We start from the raw sequence: 23,368 nt of genomic DNA, 5'->3' as shown, positions 1-23,368 counted from the left end.
TCTTTACAGTAAAAAAAATGTTTTATTTTGGCACTTTATTGCTTGTTATTTTCGTTTTATTCTTGTTCTATTCTTTATATTCTAAACAAAGATTAAATTTTATTCGCTATGTGTTGATGATCATCAGATTAAAATGATTTACACTGAATTTATTGTACTTGTGATTTCAATGCAAAATTATTTAATTTAATTTCTTTTTGCATATTTATATTCAAATCTTTTTTGCTTCTGAAAAGTTGATTTTGTATATTGCTTACTTTTATAAAACATTTTGAATTATGTTAAATTGATGCACAATATATGTATGTATGTATATTAGAGTGGGTCGGTCTCTATGGACAAAAAAAAAAGTTGTGCCAGTCACCCCCTAGGATTAAAGATATGTTAATAACATTTCCAAAAATATAAAAAATATTTTTTTGCCACGCCTAGAAATACCGCCCTTTTTGTTTTTTATATATTACGCAGCATTTTGGAAACTAATAGCTCATATAATTAAATATACTTTATTCTAGTATAGGCACAATTTTAGATTTTGGGGAAGGATCCGAGATATCAGAAGTCGCGCATAGAATATGACGTCGAATTAAAAAATTGTCTAAGAGTGAAATATAGCTACAGTCAAGCCATAAATATTGATATATTATATGTTACGATCGGACTTAAAATGGCGACGTTATATATAAAAAACAAAAAGGGCGGTATTTCTAGGCGTGGCAAAAAAAATATTTTTTATATTTTTGGAAATGTTATTAACATATCTTTAATCGTAGGGGGTGACTGACTCAACTTTTTTTTTCGACCCACCCTAATGTATATGTATGTATATATTTGAGTAAGTAGCGAAACTGTTATTTTATGTTTATTAGAAAATCTAAGTACATACTACATACGAGAGTCAATATCAATATTGTGTTAATCGGTCCAAAGTTCGGTTCATTCCCTAGCAGTAAAAAATCGACAATATCGTTAAGGCTAGAGATATTAGTATGTTTATAACTAGTATATTTATAATGACTCAATTATAATCATAGTCAATAGGCTTGGGCCGAAGATAATTTCATTGGCTTATCCCCATATTAGCGACCTTACAAGATTACACGAACAGACAGACGGACATGGCTTAATCAACAAAAAAATATTTTAAACCAAGGATTGTTAATATTATTTCTAACACTCCTCCCGGGGCATGTTTCCATGATGAAAGACCCTCATCTTGGTGTATTGCAATCCCGGAGTAAAGACGTCTAGTCTGCCCCGACTATAAACTGGTGATGTCACTTCACTCTTCTGTCCTTGGTATGATTTGATATGAGGTCTAACTACATAATCTGGTACTACGGGTGGCCAGTCGCCCGCAGGACTTGTCTTGGCTGGTCAGTTGGTTGAGGTTATTTCGGGATCTACGTAGTGGCTGTGGTTTAAACCCAAATTCGCGGGAAGAGTAAGTTGCTGTTAAAGGACTGATGCACGGTGAAGTCTATATTGTGGGACTAAGCGTTGTAAATGAGTTGGTGCTAATTGTATACGATGCAGGATGAATACGGGTTAGCAAGGCCGGTATACCCCTACATTCATCATAGAATGACACACTTATTATATGTTGTTTTCTTATATACTTTTTTATGAGTTTGTCGGATAAATGAGAAGTGTGCTGGGTTGAATGATGATGGATAAAAGGTAACTTATACAAGTGATACCATTGAATTTTCCTTCCTTGTCCAGGTATGTTCAGAGTAAACTCTGTTCATGGCAGAATTACCACAATGTGTCACTGTGAGTAAGAACAAAGTTTCGGTTTATTTGATGAATTCGTACTTCGGTCTACCGGTTACGTCTCTAGGTGCTGTTGCCGACTCAACAGAGGCCATCCCATCTGCGTGGTTGTAAACGGAAGTGATGTTTTTGCATCTCAGAAGTTAAGCAACAGTGCAGCAAAGGTCAGAGATTAGATAGCTCAAGTACTAAAGCAAAGTGCACGTATACTGGACCGGAACTTCCATATACGTAAATTGCCACCTGCATGTAAGAAGCACACGATTCATTCATAAACGCCATGGAAATATCTAGAGCCACCACTTTACTTTCGCCAAAATGGTGAATGAAATGACACCATTTCTCCGAAAGGAAGGCTAGTAGTTCTCCCGTAGAGCGACCTCTACGAAATCCATACTGGTGGACGTTAAGTAAATTGTTGGTCTCTAAATACTTGACAAGATGAAAATTTACCATACTTTCCACAACTTTAGAATAGCCTCTCCCTTTTTAGGAATTGGCGTTACATTAGCAATATTACAGCATGCACTGCTTCGAAACCAGTGCCGGTATGCCATCTGGTCCAGGAGACTTGTTTATATTGAGATATGTTAAAACCCTTTTAATGGCATAATTACCTATACCCTTTCGAGCTCGGGCAGTGGTTGATCGCTTTCCGACAAGCATTGCTTGCGAATAACTCAGCCAAAAGGTTAGCTTTATCAACCGGGTCAGTGAATGTTTGGTCGTCCTTGAAAAGTGTTGGAATTGAAGAACTAGCAGTATCCTTTTTACAAACGACCCCTAGGAGCAGCAAAAACCTTAGCGCGAAGTCGCTGCTCGTGAAGAGCTGTAGATGTTTCTGTGTTTAAATAGCTTAGTGGTGACATCTTCATTAAAGAACTTGGGACCAAGATGTCTTCAATACTTAATTATGAATGGCTAAAGTACTATTGAATATCTAACAGGAATATCAGAATTTACAAAACCTTGACTGAGGTTAAGGTGATAATTACGGAAATTGTATTGCCGATAACTGTTAAAACATGAATTTGGTAAGGACCAGTTTTGTGGTGTTCCAAACTCTTCCGTCATAATGAAGAGGAGGAGACGATATCGCATCTTCTTTGAAATTGTCCTACTCTAGGAACGAATCATTATCGAACACCGGGCAGGGTCTACTATTATGAACTACAAGATGTATTTAATGTTGAATGTATCTAACTGTATATTATGTTATAATCCTTCTTGATTACTTCTGTTGGATTACTTTTTCATTCTTTCCTTGTACTTGTTACCTTTCAATACTTCCTTCCACATTATGTCTTCTCTGTTGTAGGCAAGCACATAGGGACCTTCTGAGCCCAAGTTTAGCTGTGAAACGGTGTGCTTCGTAACAGCCAGATAACTATAACATATAGGGCTGTTGGGTATTGAAAATGGACAATATGGGTACACGGTATTTAACAACTAAAGTTCCACTGTAGAAGTTCATTTGCTTACCGAAGTATTTCATCGGTATCAGAGTTTGTGCTACGCAAGCAGCAATTTCTTAACGTTGGCGATCAGCAGAATTCATCCAAAAGCAGGGAAAGACTGTCAATCATAATTTTACGTGTCATTATTTCAAATAAAAAATTAAAAATTAAAGCTGAAGCGTAGTTAACGCCCCTTGGTTCAACAAATGGTTCTATCTATTATGTGATGCTGAAATCTATCCAGACCTTCATAGCAAACCTATACCGAATGTAACGGATTCGTTGCAAGAGAACATTGACTGAAAGCGTCTAGAGCATGTCATGATGGCCACATCATGCAATATCTATTAAAAGCTATTAAGAAATAAGTGGTTGGGAAGTTTGGTCTCACTAGCTATTTAGTTAAAACCTTGTCCCGTTTTTCGATTGATGTAGAACGCTCTTTCTACGATAAGCTTTACTTTAGAATAAAGCTTAATTCGTTTTGGGTCTCATAAGTTGAGAAGCTTTTTTGGGCCGAAATCTATATTTAACCAGAAATTTTTTTGGAAAAAAAAATACCTAATTATTACGTTATTCACCCAATAAAACTGTTTAAATCGGACCAGAGACAAATAATTGCGATAATTTAAAATTTTGACTCGAAGCGGATTGCCTTACTTTGGGAATCACTGCACCCGACTTGGGTATCTTAAGATGATCTAAATTTATCATAATTACAGTTTAGAAGTTATATACATATTTATTTACGTATGCGGAATATCTGTATAAACTTTTAATACTCATACGCTTAGTACTTTTTATAATCCTTTGTCATCAATAATTTGATTGATTTATTACCAACAGTCACTAGTACCAACTCTTACAATTTCAACACATAAATTCTCCTAAATTTGTATATTTCTGCTAAAACTATTTCTTATTTCGCCCACTGTTGTGATTTTTATTAAATTCATTTGTATTATTTTTATTTGTACTGGAGATAACGAGATGGGGGTGGTTTTCGTTAACAGACCTACTAAGCCACTAAACTAAATAAATACTCCACTGCCTGTTTGGCGCTACTCATGTGAATTGTGTGCAAACGAAACCGGTGCATCATAACGACGACCAACAGGTGATTTTAGAAAACAAAATCAGAGAAAGTAATACGGACAGAGAGTATAAAGAAAAAGCTTTTCTCTTCTACTAGCTCATGCTCTTCATAGATGCGCGGAGTTGATTTTAAGCTTCTACAATGAACTTATCAAGAATTTATTGCCTAGTTATTAAAGAAAAACACAAATACAACAAATTGTTGCATACATTTTGGCGTTTCAATATTAAATGAGTTGTCTATAGAAAAAGAAAACACAACCAAACTTTGAGGAGTGTTAAGATTTATCTTTTATTTTTCGGACCCTGCTCTATAACACAGGGAGCAAAGCAACAGCTTTTATCATAATGTTTATATGTGTGTGTGTGAGTGTTAACGGTAAACTTACTTCTTGTACCGTTGTTGTTCGTGTGTATATGTCGTTTGGTGTTGTTGTCAATCGCGCGCTAACATGGTAGATTCGAACTTAAAATAACGTCGTGTTTGATGTTTTATGTATGTGTATGAGTATGCTTTCAGTGGAGGCGAGTGTGTGCGTGTGCTTCGCAGTATGTGTTTGTGTAAGGTAAGCATAGTAAGCAAGCTGCTGCATGTTTAGTCAACATTAAGCTTTCATCTTGTACGGTTTTAAAAACAAAATTCATCAAGAGAAAACAAAAAAAAAACAAAAAGACAAAATGGATAATAATAAACATAAATAACGGATGAATTAAAAATAAATATTTTAATTTAAAAAATAAAAACTAAAAAAAAAAATTAATTAAAAATAAAACTGAAACTTAAAGATAAAAAAATAAAAAAAATTTGTTTCAAAAAGTGTTGGAAAAATGTGAACAGTTAAATAAAAATTATAATAAAAATTATGCTAACTTATAAGAAAATTAAAAATTTTAATTATATTCAAGCTAAAAGTATGTCATGATGTGTGTCCTTAAAGCCGTCGGCTAAGAAAACCAAAAAATTATTAAATTTAGAGCAAAATATATTTGAATGAATATGAAAATGTGAAATTCTTCAACAACAAAAAAATAGTAATTTCATTTCGATTTTCTTGCATATTTTAACAATTCTGACCATAAGTAAGAAAACTAAAAAAAAAACATAAAAAATTTTTACTTATATTCAGTTTAAAAACCCTGCCATATCGGTTGCATATTTCCTGTTTATGTTATGCTATTAAAGTTTTGCGTGTCAACACCATGTAATTCTAGTTTCACAAAAAGTTGAATTTTTATTTGGTTTTTGTGTCGATATTTTTTGTATTATATGGCAGATTCATATACCTAGAGTTTTTTTGCGTGTGTTGTATGTTTTTTACATAAATTATAAAAAAATTACATAAAAAGCAATTGCATGCAACATTTTTGAACAACTATAAACAAAGGTAAATAATATGTACAAAACAAAAACTATTGTTTTTAGTGTGCGTTTTTTTTTTTTTTTTGTTAATATTCACTCCTTAACTTATGCAATACGATAAAGTGTTAATTACTGTTATTTGCAATGAAACAATGAGTATAAAAAAAATTATAGCAAAAACATAAACATTTTTATATTGTTTTGTTTCGAAAATTATTAGTTGGGTTTTATAATTGGAAAAGTTAATGAACCTTTCAAATTCGTAATTATCAATTAAATTAAATGTGTGAATAAGGCTTTTGTGGTGAAACATAGTTTAAGAGGTGTTCAAAGTGGCTACAAATCGAAAGTAATTAGTGGTATTATGAAATTAATATTAACGTATTTTTTGATTCAGTTAATATTCTGCATAAGATAGCTAGACAAATTACAGAGGCCAAAAAAAAAAAAATTAAAAAAAAAATGTCAAAACCCAGAGACGTAAGTATATATTCCTGAAATATTTAGTATCGATAAATCTGTATGTAGCCTCAGAGATATCGTGTTCTTATTTCATAGATATCGTGTTCTTATTTCCTCTTAGAAGCAGAAAGTCACCTTCATTTAAAAAATTGCTAACAAATTGAGGAAAATAATTTTGTCATAGATCAAGGGCGAAATGCTAGGCAAGACAGATTTTATCCACAAAGATGTCTTCGCGCTCTTATTATGTCTCAAATATAACTAAAATACGGGGATTTTTCAGTTTTTATGACACGATGGAGATATTCCGAGGCCAGATTCAGATTTAGCGATGCTCTATCTTAAAGTAAAGTATACCTTGGTCTCTGGATTAACAATTTGTTGGCCTGTGTTATTAGACACATATTGATATGACTTCTTATACCCTACACCACTTTAGTGGGGAGAGTATATTGGATTTGTGCTGATGTTTGTAACACAGATAAATATTCGTTCTACACCCGCCTTAAAGTGTACCAATCGGCTTATAATCATTTTCTGAGTCGATTCCGTCCGTCTGGCTGGCTGGCTGTCCATGTAAACCTTGTGCGCAAGGTGCAAGTCGCAATTTTCAACATAATTGGATGGAATTTGTTTTTTTTTTTGTCCAAGAACGAAGCCTATTGAAAATGGTTAAAATCGACCCATTATTTCACCTAGCCCCCATACAACAGAACCCCCCGAAAAGGTCCTTTGAGCTCATAATTATGTTAAATATACCTGTATCTCGATAAAAAGTGGCAAAAATAAGTTTTATACAAGCCTTGATGACCTTGCCAAATTTCATTAAGATCCCCTTCAGAAAATGACTTGAATGTCCAAAATTCACATATAAATACTAATATCGCTATGAATTTCAGCCCAAATAAATATTATATAAATATAAATCTAATCACAATATTTTATCGGGATCGGTTCATATTTAAATATTGACCACACCATCTTGGGTCTAACAATTAAATCTTAATACTAAATACTAAAATTTATTGTTGATATGAATGACTGTCTGTCTGTCAGTTTTTCTGTTGTAGGTCGCAATATTGCCCAAAATGAGAAAAACTATGGAGAATGAAATTTTCCATAAATATATTTTGTTATCTATAAATATTATTTATTTATTAAATAAGTTTGAATAGGTATTAGAAAGATGCCACAACTAACAAAATATTCGTTTACTGCTAAAAAAAAATTTATCTGATTTCATATCGGGATTACTAAAAATGCTAAAATAGATAGAAAGTTTAAAATTTGTTATCAGAAATTCAGCAGTTTCCAAAAAAGTTTTGAAACATATCAGAAAAAAATTTTAGTTTTTATCTAAGAAACCTTTTTTTAAATTTATAACAAGTAAGAGGGATATATTCGGCTGTGCCGAATCTCATATACCCACCATCAAAACGTCCATAAAAGGAATGCTCCCCTAAAATCATAATCACTCATCAAATAACAGACCGTTTTTCATACAATTTGTTAGACCCATTTTGGTTCATATAAACATGTTTACACCGAATAACATCGCTGTACACACATTTTTATGTCAGTAATTAGTGCTAAAGTAATTTTCTGGAGGTAGGCTTATATGGGCGGGTAGGGTAAATTACCGACATTTTCCGCATGAAATTCGGTAGGAAGATTTAAGTTTCTATAAAAGTCTCTTATATCAAAATTCACAACTGTAAACGTATTTTTAAGCCAGAAATATTCGTTAAAGTACTTTTCTGAAGGGGACCTTATAAGGGGGGTAGGGTCAATTGTGGACCGATCCGCACTAAGTTTGGTAGAGAGATTTTAACTCGTATAGAACTTATGTGTATCGAATTTCATCGGTTTACTTGTATTTTGAATCCATTAATGACAGTCATTTTCTGAATGTGATCTTATATGAGTGTTCATAACCTACCCTATGAACCGATCCACACAAAATTTGGTAGAGAGATCTTGGCTCGTAAAAGACTTACTTATGTGAAATTTCATCGCTTTACTTGTATTTCGAATCCAATAATGAGCGTTAAAGTCGTTTTCTGAATGGAACCTTTATGGGGGGTAGGGTCATTTATGGATCGATCCACATAAAATTCGGTGGAGAGATTTTGGTTTATAAGAGATTTTATTATGTCAAATTTCATCGCTGTACTCGTATTTTTAAGTCAGTAATGAGCGTTAAAGTAATTTTCTGAAGGGGACCTTATATGGGGGGTAGGGTCAATTATGGACCGATCCACATAAAAACTGGTAGAGAGGTTTTGGCTTGAAAGTAACTTAGTTATGTCAAATTTCATCGCTGACCCTGCCCGACCTTATATGACGGGCAGGGTCAATTATGGACCCATTTTCATAAAATTTGGCAGGGAGCTTTTGGCTGATATAGAACTTATTTATGTTGAATATCATCGCTATAGTTACACTTTTACAACATATATGCCCGTTAAGGCTGTTTTTCGGGGGTCCACTTGTATGGGAGCTATCCGAAAACGTGGACCGATTTGGTCCATTTTCAATACCAAACAAACCTTATCTATAGAGAATACTTCTGGAAAATTTCTCCCTCTAGCTCATTCCGTTCGGACTCTATCGTTTTTCAACAGACATACGGACATGGCTAGATCGTCTTTTTAATAAGGACCCAGAATATATATATTTTTGTGGGTCTATGGCGAATATTTCGATGTGTTTCAAACAGAATGACAAAATCAATATACCCCCATCTTTTTTGATGGTGGGTATAAAAAAATAGAGTATGAAAATGTTGTACATTTTCTTGAAAATTTCTTAGATAATTAAAAAAGGGCAAACAAAGAATGGGAGCTTATATAGGGGGTAGGGTTAATCATGGTCCGATATCCGCCATAGATCACAGTATAATTTCTGGGTGGATAAAAAAGCTTGTGCCAAATTTTATCAAAATTGCCTCATAATTAACTTATTAATGACTATTTAAACTGTATTCCGGGGGCTAGATGAAATCGTGGAGCGATATTGCAGATTTTTAATATTACTTTCAAAATACGGACTCTAGATCGTGTTAGAATTTAATAAGGTCCCAGAATATGCGACCAGTATTTCGGTGTGTTACAAACGGAATGACAAAATAAAAATAACCCTCTTCCTTTTTAACAGTGATTATACAAATTTTTACCAGATCGCAAAATATGAATCATTTAAAATATTTATAGACCACGATGTATATTTTGCATGTTAGAAAATTAAATTTTTGCATTTTTGTGAAAATTTTTATTCATGAAAATTATAACACGTGGCAATGATTTTATTATAAAAGTTGTAAAAATATTAAGATCACGCAATATTTTTTATTGTACACCTATTCTTGTTCCATTGCCTATTAAATTGTCATGACATATCTCTAACTCAAATTTACTCCATCGTAACCTCTTAACGCAGTATGACCTTAATTTGTTGCTCTCAGATGAGTTAAATTGTAGAAACAGTTATTTGTCGATAGTCTTCGTGACACTAAAGTCACAAATGTCATCACTACCGTTTACAAAGAGTTGATTTATATAAATTTAAATCCATACAAAACCAAAAATGGTATTTATGAAAATTTTTATGTTTAGGGGATAAAAAAAAAAAGAAAAAAAGCTAAATTCAGTAGTCTAATATCTCCTAAACTAGGATAGATGCAAAAACAGTTTAAAGCTTATCGTCATTAAAACTGTATTTTGGTACTTTTTTGCACCCCAAGGAGTCAACATACAAAAAAATTTTGAGTTATCAAAAAAAAAAAAAATAAAATACGAGTTTAGATGTTTATGGATATTCGGGCGTTTAAGGGGTGAAAATTGTATCTCTTTTTGCGATTTTATTTTCTAAAACAGGGTTTATATGGGGGCAGTGTGTGAATTTTGTCCATCAAGTCATTTTCTGAAGGGGAATAGGATCATTACAAAAAGCAGTAGTATCATTATGTCTTATATAAAGATCGGGCTGCATGTGACCCTAGCTCCCATATAAAATTCCCTTCAGAAAATGAGTTGAATGTCCAAAATTCACATATAAACACTAATATATGAATTTCAGCACAAATAAATATTGTATAAATATAAATCTAATCATAAAATTGTAACGGGATCGGTCCATATTTACCCCTTGCTCCCATGTAAAGAAAATTAGTTTTTCGCTTAAATATATCGGAAACAAGTATTATATAAATCCAAGTTTTGGCTATTTTTGAAGTAATAGAAGAACATTTATAGCCTGTTTCACAATATCGAAATTAAGCTTTCTTTCTTATTGTAGTAGAATGAAAACATATTTTGGTTAAACTACTTTTATCGAATGAAATTGTTATTTCTATTGGAAAGCTAAGTCGAATGATATCGTAAAACTTTTTTACTTTTTCATATAAAAATTGATTTCTCTATTTCGAACCTACAATCATAAATGCGAACGAACGTGTTAAATTAAATCACTTGTTATTTAGCTTTCGCATTGAATAATATTGTAAAAATAGGGAATATTTTAAACAAAAATTATGCAAAATTCTGAAAAAGCCGTCAACATTTTCTTAAATATAGTGAATTATGAAGCTGTGTTTCGTGATAAAGTTAAATTGGGACATTGCAAATTCTCCGATTGAAATCCTACTAAATTGATTTCCTTGCAAAAGCCTAACTGGTTCCGTATGTAAAAGCTTCATTCTTCAGTCCATCGTGGAACCAACTTCTTACCATTTAAGACTAAGGCAGTGTATTCTAAGACAGTGTCTCAAAATGTACTCTATTGTATCATACACATCATACGACATCCTCGGAGATTTCACAAAAGGTCTGGCGTGTTGTTATATGTTATCACCTGATGTGTCCCAGAATATTTCTTTATATGTATTATTTCAGTCTATAACTATATCAAATTCCATCTAGTTATAGTACATACATATTTCCTGGAACTTTGACGGATGTTGTTCGAAATCGTACCTGTTTGATGATGATATTTAACTTGGTATTTAACTTGGAACCTGTATCAATTGTCAGGCTCTTATTTCCACTACATCATTGGGAATCCCACATAATTGTCATGCCAATCATGCTGGCAAAATTATTTCAAAGTGGAATGGCTATTTAAATGCCTTTGTTGAATTTCTCTCGAAACCCACCTCCATTTATTCTATTATCTTGAAGGAAATCACCATGGGCCACTTGAGTTTCCGAGGATAACCATATAATAGGCTTCGTCCTTGGATCAAAGAGTATGTGCCAAATTTCATCAAATTATCATGAAAATTCCAACCTGTAGAGTGCGAACAACGTTTACATGGACACACAGGTAGACGGACAGACAGATGGACGTCCGTACGGCCGGACAGACGGACATATTTTTGGGTGTTACAAACATCAGCATAAACGCATAATAACCTCCCCACTATAGTGGTATAGGGTATAAAGAGTACCAAAAAGGGGGAAAACGGGAAATTTTACTTTATTAAATTGACCAAATGTACATTTATAATGGGATATTTTCTGGTACTTTTTCGTTTTTTAACTGGTACTTTTGAGTATACTATAATATTGAACTTAGAAATATGAAACTGAATCTATAAAATGTGACTTTTTTTGTTCTTCAGCTAATACTTTTTTGGTTTTCTTTTATATTGAAACTAGAAACATAAAATTTAACGCGCAGTGTCCTGATTGAAGGAAAATAATAATGTTTTCATAATTTTTTTTATTGCTAGGATTTTGCAGATACACTAAGAATTTACAATAATTTTTATGTTATGGAAATATTATCATATAAGGACACCACTACGTAATAAAAGACCAAAACAAAAAAAGACCAGTGTCTTCCAGTATTGCCCAAAGACATTCACTTTTTATGGGCCGCAAAGATTTGCCTCATTTGTGTCATTTTTGCAAAAAAAGTGTAAAGTTTAACATGGTGAAATTTAATTGATTTTGTTAACGACACCTGTACGTATACGTGTTAAAGATTTATTGATATTACAAATATTACGTATACGCCTAACTTAGGGCAGCACCTGAAATATGTTTTTTACACTAAAAAATCGAATTTTTTAAAGTTTTTTGCGTTTTTAATCTTGAAGATGAAATGTTTTTGATTTGATATGTTCCAAAGTTTTCTCCTTTATGATAATAGCTACAACTTTGCCGAACGGTTTGCAAGATACGAGCCTTAGAAAATGAAAATGAGCATAAAATACATGACTTTGACTGGAAGACATGGGTTTTCTTGGTCTTTTATCAAGCAGTGGCATTCATATATATTGAATATATTGAAAAGACCCACAGACTTACTATAGAATTTATGTTTATTGTTTATAGGTTAGAGAATTACACCGGGTAAAGCTAGTACTGAATAAATATCTAAAATGTTTATTTGTTATTTTTCTTAGAATATTTGTCAGATTTATTAAGTTCCAACAATATTTCCTTTTGAAGTTCTTTTTTAAAAAATTTAAATTGTCAAGAAGTACACAACAACTCTTATTTGTAAATTAATAAAGTTTCTTATGTTTTTTTTAGGAAGCTTATGTTAAATAAAAGAAAAAAACATATTTTTACTTTTTAAATGTTGTTGGCATTCACATCGTTATTTTTATTTCTGAATTTAAATGAATGTTTCACCAATATTTTTACACAAACATAAACTGTCATTTATATTTCCATGGTAGCCATTTTCTATAATATTTGACTTGTGGGTACTTACAGAATTATATACATTTAACAAACATTTTATGGCTAAAGTTTAAATGTTAAGAAAAATAAGTATTTTAAACATATGTACAGCTTTACTTTTAACTAAATTGCTAAAGTAGCTAAATATTCAAGGTTGCATTAAATCTGTGGGATTTACCAAATAAAAGTTTACATATGAATATGTACTTAAGACAAACAAGTAGCATTTTTATTATAAGATGTTACATTTTTATTTACCATTAAAAAGTTTTCTGAACAACAGATTTTTTTCTGAAATTCAATGGTTATTACGTCTGCATATGTTAAATGATTTACTGTTAAACAAGATTTAAATAATGCAGTTTTAAATAGTTTAATTTGTATCCCAAAAGTATGCCACAATATTTTATATCAACTGCAGTTATACTCTAAATTTATTTTCAACCATCAACCTACATAGATTTTAATTAAACTTTATGGAAAACTAAACTTTAATGTGGATTTTTTGATAGTTATTTTATTTTCAAAAACATGTTACCTAAATGTCAGTAAAAGCAATAACAGAAAAAAATTTTTTCTATGTGTTTTTGTTTTTCAGTAAATTCCCTACTGAACTATATTTTTAAATGGAAATAAAAATATATATTTCAAAAAGTTAAAAATATGTATTTAGAGGGAAAAATTTATGAAATATGTAGATATACATATAGAAAATTTTATTAGTTATGTCAAGGAAGAATTTATAATTGTAAATTAATTGTAAAATAATTTTTAAACGTACATAATTATGAATGGTAAATCCTAGGAATTTTTAACCAAAGTAAGTTTATGAATAGACAAATATGAAATTTCTGACAAAAATACTTTTTTTCAGATAAAATATTTGCCATTAAAAGTTATTGAGAAATTTTAGCAAAAATATAAGCGTTATTGAGCTCATACATTATTAGTTCTATTGAACAGTTTTAGAACCAGTGCTTTTCGTTGGAATTGGAAAAATGTTTAACATAGTTATTTTTCATTCGATTTCAGTGTTTTAAAGATAAAATTCCGTAGAATATGCAATTATTTTAGACAAGTATTTGGTATCATTGTAAATATAATGACTTTGAGATTAAACTTTAAAAGATATATAAATAAAAGGATAGATAGACAAAAAGGATCTCTTATTAGAACACGAAATATTGGTCATAGACAAACAAAAGTATACATATTCTGGGTCCTTATTAAATTCTAAGACGATCTAGCCTTTTCCGTCCGTCCGTCTGTCTGTTTGTTGAAAGCACGATGGAGTCCGAATGAGTTCGAGCTAAGGAGCTGAAATTTTGTACAAATATTTTTTATTCATGCAGTATGTTTGGTATTGAAAATGGGCCATATCGGTTTATGTTTTCGCATAGCTCCCATACAAGTGGCCCCCCGAAAGACAGTGTAAGTAGTCAACGCTGGTTTAAAAACCTTTGTATGTTAATGAAATTCCACATAAACAAGTCTTATATGAACCAAAAATCTCTATTAGGATTGGTCCATAATTGACCCTACACATCCCCCCATATAAAGTTCTTCTAAGAAAACGACTTTAACGGTCATAACTTGCTTTAAAATGATAGCAAAGCAACGAAATTCGACATAAACAAGTTTTAGTGGAACTAAACTGTCTCTGCCAAATTTTATGGAATACCCCCCATATAGGGTTCCTCTCAGAAAATTACTTTAAAGTCCAAAACTTGCTTCAAAATTCCTGCAAATCAACAAAATTTAACATAATTAAGTTTTAGAGGAATATAAATCTTTCTACCAAATTTTATAATGATCGGTCCAAAATTGATCCTACCCCCTATATAAGGTCCCTTTAGAAAATGGCAATAACGCTTATAACTTGCTGTAAAATTATAGTAAAGCAATTAAATTTGACGTAAACAAGTTTTCGTTAAACTAAATACTCTCTACCAAATTTTATAGATCGGCCCATAATTCGGCCCCACCACCCCATAAAAGGTTCCTCTCAGAAAATTACTTTAAAGTTCATAATTTAATTAAAAATTCTATTATATCAACGAAATTGATATAAACATGTTTTATAGATACTAATATCTTTTCAGATATTAAAAGGATCGGTCCATAATTGATTCTACCCCCATATAAGATGCCCATCATAAAATGCCTTTACTCAAAACAAAATTTCGTTCCAAATGTGCCAAATTTTATTTACACGCTTACCCAGATCATATAAAATTTGTTTGATATTTGGATCTAACTTAGACGAAAGACTGACAGTGGCAAAGAGAGTGCTCCAGAGTTTCACTATCCTCTCCACATGCTCAATATTCATCTGAATCCGCATGTCCAATTTAGTTGTGTCCTTAAACCTGTGTGTCCAATCAGAATACGACTTGCTAATTATGAGGATATTTCTAATCTTGCTCTCATCAGAGTCACCCCATAGGATCTTTTTGGTTTCATTATTCCAAGAGGCATTATGGAATTCTCTCATCCATATTTTTAATTCAGCCTTCGTTGCGTCGAATGGTTTTGCGATCGTCGAACTCCCTTCCCTTTACATTCGCCCTTTCATTGTCGACTTCACCCGAGTGGTGTAGTTAAAGCTTTTTTATATTCCAATACCGTCTTAGATTTAACTTTATCACCTCATATCGCGCTAATTGCCATCTGGATATGGGTAAATATGTTAAGCCCTATTGGCGCCATATTTCTTCGAATACAATTTACGCATTCCGTTATTGCTCGGACTTCGGTAAAACGGTGGTATATTTCTGTTTCTGTATAGCAACTAATGGTATTTGGTCTAATGTTCCGCATGACCAAAACATTCTATCTGAGATCAGTGTTTCAAAGCTTCTAATATATCGATCGGACACGTCCATTGATTACCGATGATTAGGCCAATTGATGGAGTGTCCTATAACCGCTTTTGTCCAGTTTTCCTAAAGTTATGAGCCGTTCGTCTGTAAGTGCCACCTAATAATTATGTTTCATTAGGTAGAATACCAACGTTTCCAGAGCCTTGGTCGACGTAGAACACATGACACCACTTATACACAAGCAGCATGTACACTGAACTCCCTGTAGTTGTTTGATATTACACTTTTTGTTCAAAGAAGTCCACCTGATTACTGAAGCATAAGCTAGGATTGGTCTAATTACACTTTTCAAAAGCCAATGTGTTATAGTAGGACTAAAGCCTATAGTTCTCCTACATATCGCCCCAATGTGCCTATCCTCTATGTGGTGTCTCCATTTTAATTTCCGGTAAAGTACCTAACTCTGTCTATCACCGGTATCTTCTTGCCCAGAAAACAGGTTAGAAATTTTTATCATTGTTGTGCTTTTTAATATGTTCCTTAGTACGTAGCTGATCCAGTAACAGAGCGCACGGTCAACATAAAACTGGTCTAAGGTGTGGATAACAGTATCAGTGTGCATGTTATTGAATGCGCCTTCGATTTCAATGCATACCGCCAGTGTATCTGTATGCTATCGAAGGATTCACCTACTTCGATTAACGCTGTTTCCACTGATCTTTTCTTGCTTTTAACCATACTATCGACTAGCCGTTTCTAGGTTTTAAGTAGGCAGGTTCAGTTGTGTGAGGGCTAGGTGAAATAATGTACCGATCTTCAACCATTTTCAATAGGTTTAATCCCTGGGACAATAGACTCAAATGACCGAAATTTCATTGAATTATATTCAAAATTAAATAGCTAAATCGATAGCTCACCACTAAAGTGGTTTAGTATATAAAAATGTCTAAACCACCGTGTGCCGGTCTAGAACTAGTTAATTAAGCAGGATTTCGAAAATTATTTTTCCGACACAAAATCCCCATCAAATATTAAACTGTATATAAATTAATAAGGGTAGAACTAGCAACGATTTGTATTTAGTACATTAATACGCATGAGATATTCCTACAAAAATGTGATTCAAGGGATACCTTAATCTATAAATCAGTTGCAAAATCGAACTTCCATATACATATTTCCATATGTAGAAGACTTTACTATGTTTTATTTACAAAAAAACGAATTCATGTATATGATATTTCTAAATATTAAATGCTAACACTCTACCCTTTTATTGACGAAAACATTGCTATGCTATTAAAAAATTTAATTAACAAACTACACTGACCCTAAATAAAAATATTTTTTCATTTTTAGTCATAAATCCCTTAAAAAAACACTATAATAAAAAAAATTTCAAATTTTTTCAATATTTCTCATTGCAGCCCTAAAATAACATAAAAACGCATACATACAAAATCTTACTGCTATAATAAACAACAGCACTACAAGAACTTGTCGGTCAACAGGAAGTTAAACATGAAGAAGAATTTGAAAAAAAATGGAAGAAAAACAAGCTAAATGAAATAAACCAAATAAATATGCAATATAGCATGACACAAATAACAGCAAATAACTAATAATACAAACAAACTAAATATTTAACAAATGTATAAAGCAGCGAATAAAAACACAAACATAAAAATAATAAAAAGTGAAAAATAATAGAAAAATATAAATGAATGAGAAATAAAATGTTTGTGAAACCCGTTAAAATTTGCAATTTCCGTTTTTGATAAAGAAAAACTGAAAAAACGAACAAATATTTATTTAAAAAAAAAAAACTAAAAACGAAAACTATTTCAAATGAACTATTTCCGTTTAATTACAAAAAATGTAAGAAAAAATGTGAAATAAACAACTAGTGATTAAATTATGTGTTAAAATTGAACAAAAATAGAAAATTAGTTAAACTTAAAAAAAAACATTGATAAATAATAAAAAAACCTTTAAATACTTGTTTGTGATTTTACTAGAAATAAGTGCCAATAAATTAAAAGTACAGTTGTTAAATAAACATCTTTCATTTCTTATTTCTTACCTTCCTTGTTTTATAGTCCTTTTCATTAAGTCTAACAATTTTCTTTTTCTCCTACAAAAGTGCAAGCAATTATTTTGCAATTAAAATTCTTGCAGTTTTTAAGCCCTCCAAACATTTGTTTTCAACTTTTCTACACTAACGACTTGAATGTTAAAAGTGCTGTACACTTTGGCAAATAAATTTAACCCAGTGCTATAAATAAATTCAATTCCTTAGTGTTATAAAACAAAAACAAGGAAAATTAAACGAAAAAAATAACAAGCAAAGTGTAAAAAAAAAGTTCAAACAAGTAAAACAAAAAATGACCTCCTCTAACTTTTACACAAGCAGCAGCCGCAGCAGTAGCAGCTCAACATTGGCCGCTTTAGCCTCAATAACGGCCTCAACTTTAAAAGTTGTGGCTGCTTTAAATAACTCGGTAACAAGGGTGGCTGCATTGGCGGTGGCAGGAACAACAGGTGCTTTGGCTACCTATATGGCCGAGAGCCAACATTCCTCCCTATCGTCATCAGCATATGCACATCCCTATCATAGTAGTTATACGGCCGGAAACAGCACCGCCATTGCCAATGGTAATACCAATATTAATACAATATTATATCATAATACCAACAGCAACAACAACAACAACAGCATCACTGATAATAACAGCACCCTCGGTGTCAGCAATTATAATTCTTCCATATCCTTCTTAGCGCCGGCACTAAATATGACCCAAAGACATTTTGTAGGAAGCCTACACAATGTCAACAGCACTCTGATTGGAGGCAGTGGCAGCGGCTTTAGCAACAACAACAATAATTCACTGGTTGATGGTTTAATGGTCGATCATTTGCCTCTTCAATTAATTACGTCAACAGCCAGTTCAAAGGGAAACCTTGATATAGAAATCGATATACAATTGTTAACCAGCGATTATGAAGGAAGTACGGTAAGTTGGTATTTCAATGATTTTACTATATATAACATCAGATGTGATTTAAGTTAATTGAAAGAAATTTTAAACAATTTCCAAATTTATTCCCTGTTGTTTGTGTAACACATGACCAGAGGAAATCTTTATTTATCTCTTCACAGTTTACCACTTTTTTGTGGGCGTCGTAAAGGAATTTCCATTGAAAGCCAAATAAAAAAAACTAAATTTATGCAATTTTTTTGTATTTTTCTTTTCTTTCCTTTACTTGCTGCTCTACTATTTATTTATTCAATTTAATAAAGGCAAAGTAAATGTCAGTTCACAGCAAAAAAGTACAAAGTTTTTATTGAATCTTTTTGTTTTTTTATTAAATTGTAGTTTTGTTCCCTTTGGGGTCAAATATTATTGAATTTAATTTTAAATTATCGAATCTATTTATGGAGAGAACGTAATATTAATTAAAGAAGTAAGGTCATGGATGACTATCCCAGCAAAAACTTAATAATGTCATGTACTTACATAAAGACGTTTTGGATCTCGTATATATCTAGGGTCTTTTGAAAACTAAGATGAAATATTTTACTGTTATATCAAGTGTAGTGTATCATATTCTCCCACATGCTCGATTCTTAACAGATTATTTAATAAAAATGTCTTTATAATATACCAACTAATTTATCTTTTATAAATCTTCAACATTTATTTGTTTAAACTAAAAAAGCAAATATGTTTATATCAAATGAAAAAAAAAAAATCTGTTAACAATTTCATTAGCCACAGTACAATATTGTAAAACCTAATATGTGATAGCAATTTTTTTACAAATCCTGACAATCTCTTTTAAACGATACAGGAAAATGAAACACTAAAATTAAGCTACTCCATAGTACAAGAAAAGTAAAAATATCAGATAAAGAAAGCTATAGTTTTAATAAAATTTCTTTTATTAACACACAGCCACATATGAGTATTAAGACTTACAAACAGGATATAAAATAAAATGGTTTGTAGTTATTTGGTAAGGACAAAGTTTATATACAGATATCTTTAAAAATGCTTTGTTATTTAGTTATGGGGAAAGAAGGAAGTATAAGAGAATATATAGAAAATTTTGGAAAGGGAAATTTTTAAGGGGCATTTCATAAATTTTCGAACACGTCTTGTACTTTACCCTTTCCGATTTTGATGGAACTTGGTACACATATTCTTTGCGTAAATACGAAGTTTAACGTTCTCCGAAATTTCCAAATTCATTACGGTTTAGATTTTTTTTCAATAAGCACTAATTTTGACAGTGTATATTTTCTAAACTATTTATCCGATTTTAATGGTTTTAGCTCTTAATTAAAGCCTATGCCTTGTAGTTTGACAATATTTTATTCAAAATATTATAGTTTTAACGTAAGGACAATGGACATCAAAATACGTCCTATAGTCAAGGATATCTCAAAAAAAGTTACCTTTCATTTTATTTAAATCTTGAAATAAGACTGCGTATAGTGTACTCATTTCCATAAAAATTTCAAAACTTGTAATTTTTTGTTCATGAACAATTTAATTTTTGTTTCAAAATTTTAAATTTATTTTTGTGTTCATCAACAAACAAAACTATAAATTTTGAAATTTGTATGGAAATGATGTGGATTATTTTACTAAAACTTGGTTTACTTGAGATCCCCTCATTGTCCCATTCCAAATTTTTATATATTGTTGAGTACACTATAAGCAATCTCACGTACAGATTTAAATAAAATGGAAGGTACTGTTTTTGAGATATCCTTGACTACAGAACGTTGTTTAATGTCATCATCCTTACGTTGAAACTGTAATAATTCAAATAAAATATTGTCGAACTACAAGACATAGGATCTAATTGGGGACAAAAGCGATTAAAATCGGATGAATAGTTTAGAAAATATACGATGTCAAATTTAATGCTTGTGGAAAAAAAATTAAAAAATATGAACTTTAACCTCGATAAAATCAGAACCATAACGAATTTAGAAGAATATCATCGAAATCAGCTAGTTAGTTAGTTAGTTAGTTAGTTAGTTAATTAGTTAGTTAGTTAGTTAGGTAGCTAGTTAGTTAGTTAGTTAGTTAGTTAGTTAGTTAGTTAGTAGTTAGTTAGTTAGTTAGTTAGTTAGTTAGTTAGTTAGTTAGTAGTTAGTTAGTTAGTTAGTTAGTTAGTTAGTTAGTTAGTTAGTTAGTTAGTTAGTTAGTTAGTTAGTTAGTTAGTTAGTTAGTTAGTTAGTTAGTTAGTTAGTTAGTTAGTTAGTTAGTTAGTTAGTTAGTAGTTAGTTAGTTAGTTAGTTAGTTAGTTAGTTAGTTAGTTAGTTAGTTAGTTAGTTAGTTAGTTAGTTAGTTAGTTAGTTAGTTAGTTAGTTAGTTAGTTAGTTAGTTAGTTAGTTAGTTAGTTAGTTAGTTAGTTAGTTAGTTAGTTAGTTAGTTAGTTAGTTAGTTAGTTAGTTAGTTAGTTAGTTAGTTAGTTAGTAGTTAGTTAGTTAGTTAGTTAGTTAGTTAGTTAGTTAGTTAGTTAGTTAGTTAGTTAGTTAGTTAGTTAGTTAGTTAGTTAGTTAGTTAGTTAGTTAGTTAGTTAGTTAGTTAGTTAGTTAGTTAGTTAGTTAGTTAGTTAGTTAGTTAGTTAGTTAGTTAGTTAGTTAGTTAGTTAGTTAGTTAGTTAGTTAGTTAGTTAGTTAGTTAGTTAGTTAGTTAGTTAGTTAGTTAGTTAGTTAGTGTTAGTTAGTTAGTTAGTTAGTTAGTTAGTTAGTTAGTTAGTTCGTTAGTTAGAGGAAGTCGAGTTTAGGTTTTAAATTTGGGGTCTTCGTAGTTGTTAATTATCTCTTAGTTTAGATTGGACAAATTATTACAGAATATTTTCCTTCTGTTTTATTTTTATATCTAAAGTTCAACAGGATAACTTTCTGATATTATAATTAAGATAACAGATATCTTTGGTATATTTAATTATCACAACTCCTACTTCTGAAATTTTTCTTTATTATTACATATTTATAACATATTTCATTTTCTTCTTGTGTAACTGCATGTTTATCGGATTAACAATTTAACTAATAAAATATTTAAACTTTTTAACAATTTGCAGTTCAAAATTATTTTCCTTCATGGCCTTATAAATTGTCAATTAAATTTTTATTATATGTTTATGCAAATGCGCTTACACTTTAAATTTTATTAAAACGATATTAAATTTTAATATCCAGTTTCGTTTGGTCGATTTTTTTGCATGTCCTATCTGTCATAAACTGTCACTGTTATTAATAGAGAAACATAAAGTACAACAATAACTACAATAAAATTTGCTGTTAAATGTAATTAAAGTAATTGCCTGCTGTCGTTGTAGCATTCATTTATTTATTTGTGGTTCATTTTTTCCGCTTAATATTCAAATATTCACACATATACAAAACAATTTTAAAATTATTATCCTTAGTCCTTTGATAAGTAATTAATAATATAGTTAAAATAACAATAGCAGCAACAACAACTATAAAAGTTTTATTATAACATTAATAATAACATAATTTTTATAAATATTTTCAATTTATTAGTTAAATGCTAAATGATTTTGCTGCTGTCAATAAAGGGAATTATTTTTTTAATATCTTTCCTTGTTTGTTTTTTTGCAGGCTTTAAATTAAAATCAATTAAAAACCACGTTTAAATAAAAATAATAAGAAATATTATTATTCTATTATTGTTTGCCCCAGAGTCCTAGGAATGCATATGATTATTTTTAATAAAATGTTGTTACATAAATGCTGGTGATATTTTTCAATCATAAATTGTGGCAAAATGTTTTTATAATTGAGTTTTTATTTGTATGCCATATATTTTGTACTTTTTTTTTAATAAAAAGAGTAGAAAAACAAAAAAACTACTGAATATGCAACAATGTCAGTAACAAACCATGACAACAGCTCCTGCAAAAACAATATTTACAATTATGGAAAATTTCTATATGTTGTATGGTTAGGGATTAAAAACATATAGCGATGCTGTGGCGCAAATCAACAGCTTTCAGATTAAATTATTTTAAATTTAACAAGTAAGAAAATGTCATCAATCAAACCCAAATTTATTATACCCAACTGTTATTTAGAGACAGTCTAGTCTATAGTCTAGTCTATAGTCTAGTCTATAGTCTAGTCTATAGTCTAGTCTATAGTCTAGTCTATAGTCTAGTCTATAGTCTAGTCTATAGTCTAGTCTATAGTCTAGTATATAGTCTAGTCTATAGTCTAGTCTATAGTCTAGTCTATAGTCTAGTCTATAGTCTAGTCTATAGTCTAGTCTATAGTCTAGTCTATAGTCTAGTCTATAGTCTAGTCTATAGTCTAGTCTATAGTCTAGTCTATAGTCTATTCTATAGTCTATTCTATAGTCTAGTCTATAGTGTAGTCTATATACCAGTCTATATTCTGTCTGGTCTATAGTCTAGTCTATCTTGTCCAGCTGAAAATTATTTTAGTACTTTGCGACCTAAAAAAGTACTATTTTTGTTATAAGTTAGGACTATTTGAAAATTTCGATTTTCCATTTCTGTGCTATATCTAACTATGAACCGAATCTGCAAAATAGATCGTTTCAAAATAGTGGAGATACTGGTATCATATCATACGTAAGTATGACCAACCATTGCATACTTGTTTTCAAATCATTATATACTTAAAAACCGGATGTG

General features: G+C 30.9%; 1 protein-coding gene across 3 annotated transcripts; it reads left to right on the top strand.

Annotated features, from left to right (window-relative positions):
• The first annotated feature begins 5,123 nt into the window (after positions 1-5,123).
• On the top strand, positions 5,124-18,875 carry LOC119613947 (uncharacterized protein DDB_G0288805-like). 3 transcript variants are annotated; one of them, XM_037970021.1, is made up of 2 exons: positions 5,124-5,360; positions 17,092-18,875. In XM_037970021.1, exon 2 carries the CDS (start codon positions 18,049-18,051, stop codon positions 18,733-18,735), a length of 687 nt encoding a protein of 228 aa, XP_037825949.1. In that variant the 5' UTR covers positions 5,124-5,360; positions 17,092-18,048; the 3' UTR covers positions 18,736-18,875. The 3 variants fall into 3 exon arrangements, with proteins under 3 accessions (XP_037825949.1, XP_037825948.1, XP_037825950.1); XM_037970020.1 differs by having other exon boundaries at positions 5,124-5,713; XM_037970022.1 differs by having other exon boundaries at positions 5,223-5,240.
• The last annotated feature ends 4,493 nt before the right edge of the window (positions 18,876-23,368 follow it).

The sequence above is a fragment of the Lucilia sericata genome, unplaced genomic scaffold (assembly GCF_015586225.1).
Source record: "Lucilia sericata isolate MDLA Ls3-8-SP2 unplaced genomic scaffold, ASM1558622v1 Contig002460F_arrow, whole genome shotgun sequence".
In the NCBI taxonomy this organism is placed as follows: Eukaryota; Metazoa; Arthropoda; class Insecta; order Diptera; family Calliphoridae; genus Lucilia; species Lucilia sericata.
This window is presented reverse-complemented; position numbering and strand designations above follow the sequence as displayed.